Source organism: Sesamum indicum, linkage group LG4 (genome assembly GCF_000512975.1).
Source record: "Sesamum indicum cultivar Zhongzhi No. 13 linkage group LG4, S_indicum_v1.0, whole genome shotgun sequence".
Taxonomy (NCBI): domain Eukaryota; kingdom Viridiplantae; phylum Streptophyta; class Magnoliopsida; order Lamiales; family Pedaliaceae; genus Sesamum; species Sesamum indicum.
The window spans coordinates 9,810,316-9,818,747 of NC_026148.1; the positions used below are offsets into that span (position 1 = coordinate 9,810,316).

General features: G+C 36.5%; 2 protein-coding genes across 3 annotated transcripts in view; one reads left to right on the plus strand and one right to left on the minus strand.

The window, feature by feature from the left end:
• LOC105160454 (protein DETOXIFICATION 35) lies at nt 561-4,056 on the plus strand. 2 transcript variants are annotated; one of them, XM_011077827.2, is made up of 7 exons: nt 562-952; nt 2,086-2,711; nt 2,827-2,883; nt 2,975-3,213; nt 3,308-3,426; nt 3,584-3,670; nt 3,754-4,056. In XM_011077827.2, the coding sequence occupies exons 1-7, from the start codon at nt 674-676 to the stop codon at nt 3,841-3,843; spliced, it is 1,497 nt and encodes a 498-aa protein (XP_011076129.1). In that variant the 5' UTR covers nt 562-673; the 3' UTR covers nt 3,844-4,056. The 2 variants fall into 2 exon arrangements, with proteins under 2 accessions (XP_011076130.1, XP_011076129.1); XM_011077828.2 differs by lacking the exon at nt 3,308-3,426 and having other exon boundaries at nt 561-952.
• The window catches only part of LOC105160700 (28S ribosomal protein S9, mitochondrial), a gene marked incomplete in the record, with an annotated part of 3,277 nt that continues 424 nt past the window's right edge, over nt 5,580-8,432 (minus strand). Inside the window, 4 exon segments of the mRNA XM_011078179.2 lie at nt 5,580-6,204; nt 6,425-6,505; nt 7,144-7,584; nt 8,178-8,432. Coding sequence (XP_011076481.2) covers nt 6,113-6,204; nt 6,425-6,505; nt 7,144-7,584; nt 8,178-8,432 — 869 coding nt within the window.

The following is an 8,432-nucleotide window of genomic DNA, read 5'->3' on the forward strand; positions in this document are numbered from 1 at the left end:
AATAAAAAATAGTATTTTTGGTCTCATAACATATTTTTTAATTTTAGATATTTAACAAAAAAGGCCACATGGCGTAAGTGCGTAGCACGTGGTATTTTTTCTTAAGATATACAATAGAAGTTGTTATGGGACGAAAAGTACTGTATTTTAAAAGTTACAGAATCAAAAGTAAAAAAACTCATAATCAATGGGACCAAACTTCCTACCCTAAATCACGGAACAAAAAGTGTTATTTTCCTTCATAATTATATCGACACCCTTTCAAAAAATATACTTACAAAAAAGATATAGGGTACTATAAATATAAAGTATTTGTATAATTAGAACTGGCCTTAAAAAGTATCAATAATATAATTTATCCTAATAATTATTTGGTCACATTGTAAAACGTGTGACCTACAAATTTTGCATGTTTATAGTAAATTGCACGTTAAGTTTATATTACGTATGATATTTTCATGTATTTGATGAACAAATGATTATTATATATTTTATATTTTTAATAATAAAATATATGTTGAACGTTATTCTTTGTAGCACATAATTAAATAGCAGCTGCAACACCACGTACTCTTGTTAACAAACAGGGACGTGCATATTACTGTTTGTTATCCGCTGCCTGTTTCCTCTTTCTTGGCATTGAGCGTTGCTGCCACTGCGCCGTCGCTTAAGTATGGAGGCGCCGCTGCTGGAACGGAGTCCCGACGAGCTCGAGCTGATCGGAGACGACGGCGACTACCTTCCGGTGAAAGGGCTTAAAGCATGGTGGAGGATCTTCTGCATAGAATCAGTGAAGCTATGGCGAATAGGCGGACCCATAGCGTTTCAGATCGTTTGCCAGTTCGGGAGCATCTCCGTCGCCACCATTTTCGTCGGTCACATCGGAGATGTTGAACTCTCTGCTTTCTCCATTGCTCTCACAGTCGTCGGAACTTTTGGTTTCGGCTTCATGGTTAGTTCACTGTTCTTCCTCCTATTTATACTAAACAAATATACTGAAGAGATCTATCGCAGTGTTGGTGCGACGTAATTAATTATATCACAAGTACAAATGATCAATCACACAGCAATTGACCTATCTCTCTGGACTCCCTCCTCTCTCTCTCTTGCTATTCTGTTAGCTATAATTTCTGCAACATACTTAAAAATATTAATTGTGTCTAAAAATTATGATAAACATATTATTAACTATAGTTGAAACTTAAATTTTGTATTAGTTTATTTAAACTGTGATAAATAGTATTAATTTATTATAATATTTTTAAAGTGAATGACATTAAATGATTCTTTCCATACTTGATACTCAAATACAGTATACATACATTTTATTTGTGCATGCAAAGATTTTCACATGTATTTTTTCTTTTTCAATTCATTTATTTTGATTATGTTATATATTTTGAACTTCCGGTCATCAATTTATAATATTTGCAATTAGTTCTGTAAATATTCGAGTAGTAATTTTTAGTTTTGTAATTTGGCAATTTAAAGATAATTTTGATAAAATAATCTCCAAATTAGAGTGTGGAGGAAGACGATAATTTCGATATGTGCCCTGCAATTTTGTGTATTTTCAACAACCTCAGCCTTAATCAAGGGGTTAAAATATCATTATATAGAATTCATTTTGTGTTAGATTAGAATTTGTAGGTTTGAAATGAGGTTGTGGGTATACATTATCATTGCTTGTTTGGAGCTCTGCAAGAGGCAAAGGGACAAAATAGACAAGTCGAGAAGGAAAGGCAATAGGACAACCTGGACCTATTTTAACCTTATAGTTTCTTTGTTTTCTTACAGTTGTTGTCTTATGCTAATATCTTCTTTGACATTATCCGTGGATTATTAAATTGGAGGGTGGGTATTTCAAATGCCAAATAATATTTTTTTTTACTTCATTCCAATAAATATTCATGTTTTAAATAATTTCAAATTCTTCTGCTTTTATTTTAGATTACTGATGAATTTTAAATTATTTTTTTAACATTATCTCAATTCGAATCCTTTATTCTGATATTATAACATATTGTGTGTGATCTGATGTTCATCTTTGAAACCAAATCTAATATAGTCTAATATGGATTGTAGTTTGGGATGGGAAGTGCCCTTGAAACACTCTGTGGTCAGGCATTCGGCGCTGGACAAGTTCATATGCTGGGCATTTACATGCAACGATCCACGATAATTTTATTCGTCTCTTGCATTATCCTATTGCCGGTTTACATATTTGCCACCCCGCTTCTGAAGTTGATAGGGCAGCCCGATGAAATTGCAGAACCTGCTGGATTCTATTCACGTCTGACCATCCCCCAGCTCTTCTCCTTTGCTGTAAATTTTCCAACCCAAAAGTTCCTTCAAGCCCAGAGCAAGGTTACCGTGATTGCCTGGATAGCAGTTATTGCTCTGCTTTTACAAACTCTCTTGTGTTGGCTTTTCGTCAACTTATTTGGATGGGGAGCGGTTGGAGTAGCTGTGGCGTATGATATTATGAATTGGTTTATTGCAATATCACAATTTGTTTACGTGGTTGGTTGGTGTAAGGACGGGTGGAAGGGGTTCTCCTGGTCTGCGTTTAACGATATATGGGCGTTTGTTAGGTTGTCGCTTGCTTCTGCTGTGATGATGTGTCTGGAAGTTTGGTATATGATGAGCATCACTATCCTCACCGGCAATCTTAAGGATGCCGTGACTGCAGTTGGTTCCCTTTCTATTTGGTGAGCTTATAGAACAATAATGAACATATTTTCTTGCATCATTGTTCATTGATGGCCCTATGTAAAGCCATTATTCTTGATGCATTTTTACGGATGTTTCTTTTGTTATTTTCAGCATGAACATTAATGGGTGGGAGAACATGGTGTTTATAGGGATCAATGCTGCTATAAGGTAAAAAAGATCCAAGATTCTCATTGACACGTACGTTTACTCCGTCTAGACGATTTCACAACTATATCATATATATCTTTACATTTTTCAGTGTTCGGGTTTCGAATGAACTTGGCTTGGGACATGCAAGAGCAACCAAATACTGTGTCTACGTGACAGTGTTTCAGTCTTTGCTGATTGGGATTGTTTGCATGATTGTCATCCTGGCCACCAGGGATTATATTGCTGTTATTTTTACTGACAGCGAGATTATGCGGCAGGCAGTGAGTCATCTTTCAGGCCTTCTTGGTATTACAATGCTTCTCAACAGCGTGCAGCCAGTGATATCAGGTATTGTCTTGGATTAGATATGGCAGCATTCTTGTGAATTGCTCGTTGTTGTTTTTCTATATTAGTATGTTTTATTTGTTGGAGAATTGTGCAGGTGTAGCCATAGGAGGTGGTTGGCAGGCGCTCGTAGCGTACATCAACTTAGCTTGTTATTACATTTTTGGTCTCCCTTTAGGATTCCTTCTGGGCTATGTTGCTAATTTTGGTGTCGTGGTAAATAATTTTGATCTTATTATACTACACATAGACGCAGACACACAGAGAGAGTCGGCCTGCGATATACTCATCTACAGTCTAACTAGCTAGTTGTTTGTATTATACTATGTAAATTTTGTTGGTGATGATGAACTTATTACAATCTTATTTTCAGGGAGTGTGGGGAGGCATGATTGCTGGAGTGGCTCTGCAGACACTGTTGCTCTTTCTCGTACTCTACAAAACCAACTGGAACAAAGAGGTTTGTACTAAAACTCCCAGTTATGTTGCAAATTTATCACACTCGTGGCAGTCTTACTAAAAAGGTACAATTACAAATTGCAGGTGGAGCAGATGACAGCCCGAATGCGGAAGTGGGGAGGCCAAGACACTGTGATTTCCATAAAAAATACAGACGTTAAAAACATTGATTAATCTTAGAAAGACGGTTTCGGATTTGGCTAAGGATTTTAAATGAAGGGATTTCGAATTCATTTGATTTCAAATCTACATATTTGAAATCTCTTCTTTGGGTTAATTTGTATGGAATTTATGCAAATTTGTACAAATTTGGGTATGTATTTAATTAGAGAATTGCAAAGAGGTTTATAAAGATGAGTAGGTTATTAATTAACTATGCTCCAAAAATGCTCATAAACTGGCTACTCTTGTAATCCACAGATGGGATTGTAATCGATTTGTTTTTAATAATAATTATTCATTCGCTTTTATTTAAAAAGAATAATAATTTTCACAATTCAAACCATCTCAATTTAAAACATAATTAGAAAGAATTAGGTATTTATAACTCTATCATAACATTAATTACACATTTCATTAATATTATTGTGGGGGTGGAGTGTCGTGCGGGATGCAAGGGATTTGTGATATTCGTTCTAGGTAGCGTCATGACATTGTTTTCACTGCGGAAACATGCATATCATGCATGCAGATCTTTGTCGTAGATCAAAGCATAAATTCAACAAAATTAAAGATTATTATTCGAATTGGGTGAAAAACCCTAAAAACACATGTATCATGTGATAACATGAGAGCGAGTGAAATTATACATTTAGTCCTATAAAATAGAGGTCAATATTTTTAATTTTCTATTTTATGGGATTTTTGAAATGATACCAAAATTAGAAAAAACTCGCATATTTCGCCATGATATAGATATAGCTTTTATATGTCAGTGTTGGGGTGGGACATGCAAGAGCAACCAAGTAGTCTGTCCTTGTTTGCATGATTGTCATCCTCGCCACCAGGGACTATATTGCTGTCATTTTTACTGACAGTCAGAATATGGGGCAAGCAGTGAGCCCCTGAATTATAATTAATTTCACATTTGTCATGTACCAAATCTAAAATGCCAATGGTTTTAGGCTTTTAGCTTGTCAATTTACATATACTAGTACGTGGAACAGACTCAAATGTGTGTATTTTAAATTAATTTTTTTTATTTTTAAATTTGTATTTTAATCTTAATTAATAAAAAATTAAAAATATGCTAAAATATAAGAAAGTTATAAGAAGTTAAAAGTTGGCAACTTGGAGGTTCAGGAAAAAAAAAAAGAGAGAGAAATTTTAAAAGAATGATGAAATATGATTAAAAATTACAAAAAAAACAAAAGTGTACTTCAAGAATGCTCTCGCTTACTAATAAAATTTAGATATTCAAAAATTATATCAATGTAATCAACTTCTAGAAATTAGACCATTATTATTAAATTTGGAAGAATCTTTAAAGATGCTAAGATAGTTCTGTCTAATGTATCAATAAGAGCAATAAAATTTGGGGCCTCATTTGAAAAATTATGGGGTTTTCACATGATTTTGTTTGTAACAAATGCTGAACAGTACATTTGAAGAATGAATTAGATATTTATAATATTTCCTAAGAAATTTTGGAAAAATTGAGATACAGCTGCTTGTGCTTTGGAGATGAGGCAGCAAGACAATCAAATATGTCTATTACATTTGGAGCAACAAAACAAACATTTACTCAATTAAAGCAAAGTTACTCTGTTGAGGCTCCGGACAAACAAGATGGTCCTCGTACTGATGGATTGTTGACTGTCCCAGAGCGACCTGAGAACAACATCATCCACGCCCCTTCATTCAATTTACAGCCCAACACCACTGGTTGATAACATTTGCTTAAACGGATATGGCTTCCCAACATAAGTAAGGAGATATTAAGGACCATCGCCCCGTTACTCCCGACCAACTGATGATAATAAAAATGTCCATGCCCAACAGAGTGCTTAGCCAGTTCGGAAGAAAACATTAGTCTCTTCAGCACACAATTGAATCGAAAGATATGTAGCTGCTACCATAAATTAGTCAGCAGCAGTAACATTTCAGGTTTCTTCAGAACGATTTCATTTCTAACATTCTAACTAATACAATTTCCTGATCTAACTCGGAATATAAAATTATACGACCGGCTGTGCTAAAATTTCTAGGAAATAGACCAACCAACACTTGGGGGACTCCTTCCATGCCCGTAGACAACCAAGATGGGAAAGAATTGTGGGCAGAAAAGGTGAGTTAGGATGCTGCACATATCTTCAACCGCATCGTATTGGAGCAAAATGTTGGACTACAGGCAGTGTTACATGACTGAGCTTCTTATTGAGGAAGAACAATGTAAGAAATGCTGTATGACTTGGGCCAGAAAGGAAGAGTGCAAAACCATTGGTTAACGCTTGACCCATTGGAAGCTTTTCCTTGCTTTTGCTTTACCAGGCTTTTTCCTTTCCACAACTCTCGAGTCCCTTGTCAGAAAACCAGCTGAAAGGACGTCAAATACAGGTTAGAAGATATATCTTAGTCTCACAGAAGAGATTGTATTTAAAATGTTGAGAGGGAAAGTTGATGGGTGATGCTTGGCAACAATTTTTGCACAGGTATAAATAACTTAAGAAAATAATAAGACATTCATATCCAACATGTCCTGGCGCAGGAGGGGACATAAAACAGAAAGAAATATCAATGTCTCCAGAAGCCAAACCTTCTTTTAGAGGAGGACGGAATCCTGGTTCCCAGTTTTGTAATGCCCTACTGATGCCCAATCGGATTGCTCCAACTTGACCTGCTCAAAATAAGGTTCCTTTAATGTATTATACAGGAAAGAAACACAAATTTGCAGTTGCAAGCCAAATAAAACAGTGACCAGTGATTGACAATTGAATAAGGCCAGCTCAGGTAGCTATGCAAGATACACTCGAGATTTTTCATTAAGAAAATAACACTGAAATCACAATAATAGAGGTTTTCTACCATATAATATTGAAATGAACAGTAATCAGAACATCAACTCTGAAGTGGGAAAATAACAGTTTGTGAATCACAATAAGAGATGATGCTAGAATTTCAAACAAGTTTCTGGAAACGATCCTTTGATCACCACAACAGTTAACTATATGAAAGAGCATGAGGTAGATGAACTTTCCAAAGAAGAAACAAGCACATAGATGAACAATTTAATAGGAGCTTCAGTGTAGATAATAAAGCAGCGAGATTCTTCTGAACCAAGAAAAGGACATCAGACAGATTGAGCCACAAATAAAATATGACATTTACAAACATGAGGCAACATTAGATCTTTAAACTGTCAAAACCTCTTGATTGAAGTTCAAATCTAGGAAGGACATCATACTGCAAGGAAAAGGCATTGCATGCAATGCAATGAAGCAGACCAGAATGTTTCCGTTGCAAGCCAGCACTCACCTGAGGTGCCACCTCCTTTAACAGTACAACTGACATCCCACATGCCCAAAGTTTTGGTTTCAGAGAAAGGGCGAAGAAGAGCAGCACGGTGATCAAGCATTGGGAAATATACATCAAACTCTTTGTCGTTCACAAAAAATTTTCCATCACCAGGCTGAATCCAGACGCGGGCAATGCTGCATTTCCTTTTTCCTGTTCCATAAGCCCTTCCCTTCTCGTCTACTTGTCTGACCCGTGCCTTGGCCACCTCCTCCTGTTTTTGGCGCTCTATTTCAGCTCTGCTGGATTTTCTGGTATTCTTCTCATAACGCATGTCTTCAATTTCAGACAGAGGAGGGAGTCCTTGAATGCCTTCAAAATCCTTCAAGGCAATTAAACTATCCAGCATCTCATCTGTTATTCCAGACGCAGATATGAGATCACCAAATGCACGATCTGGACCTGCGACAATCAGCAAAACCATGAATTGATTTCAGAAAGAGAATTCTGTAACTGTACAGAGGCCCTGTGGATGAAATAATTAGACTTGTCCTTGCAAAATAGTTGTCAGGGCAAACAAAAACTTTTCTCTTAAAAATTCAAAAAGATTATAATGAACATAGACATGTAAATGGCAGAAAATTCTAGACCATAAACCAGTTTCACACTCACTAATCACAAGACCGAAAGCAAAATTCAGCTAGTCAAAGCTATATCTCAGTTACATCCCTGCCAAATCCAAGAATTCCTCTCCTTACTAATAACTAGAATTTCCCCAGAACAGCCGAACTTCTATGTCCAAAACAACCAATCAAGTTACATAAAGTCTAAGGCGAAGCTTTCTATGCACCCAAGGATGTGTTTCACACTAACCTGAGTAGAAATCACGATCAGACAACAGAATTCAACATCCAGTGTCATCAGATAACCGCTTAAAAAACACTCTTATACCAATATCAACCCCCCACCCAACAACCTTCCAAACCAAAGGAAAAGAACATTATATTGCAGACGCAAATTAAAACACTAATTCAAAACGGATGACAGTAAACTACCTTTGAGAATCGCAGTTAAGGCCTTCTCCTCAGATTCAAGCTGCTTCTCCTGCTCCCTGTTTTCAATCCCCCCAAGCCCTTCTCCTACTCCATCCCCGAAACCACTGATCCCAATTTCTCCACTCTCTGCTTCAATACCAAACACATCCTCTTCCCCTTCTTCCTTCCCCTCTTCAGAAAAACTCCACGGCTGATAGTCATCAGCAGTCGCCCATTCCTCATTCCCACCAGTGCTCTCTTCCCCCCCAACCACAT

Excerpts from the sequence above, each read along its gene's own strand:
- LOC105160454 (XM_011077827.2), top strand. The coding sequence starts at position 674 with ATGGAGGCGCCGCTGCTGGAACGGAGTCCCGACGAGCTCGAGCTGATC. Across the intron at positions 953-2,085 it reads CTTTTGGTTTCGGCTTCATG|TTTGGGATGGGAAGTGCCCT; the intron begins GTTAGTTCACTG and ends TATGGATTGTAG. Across the intron at positions 3,671-3,753 it reads AAACCAACTGGAACAAAGAG|GTGGAGCAGATGACAGCCCG; the intron begins GTTTGTACTAAA and ends TACAAATTGCAG.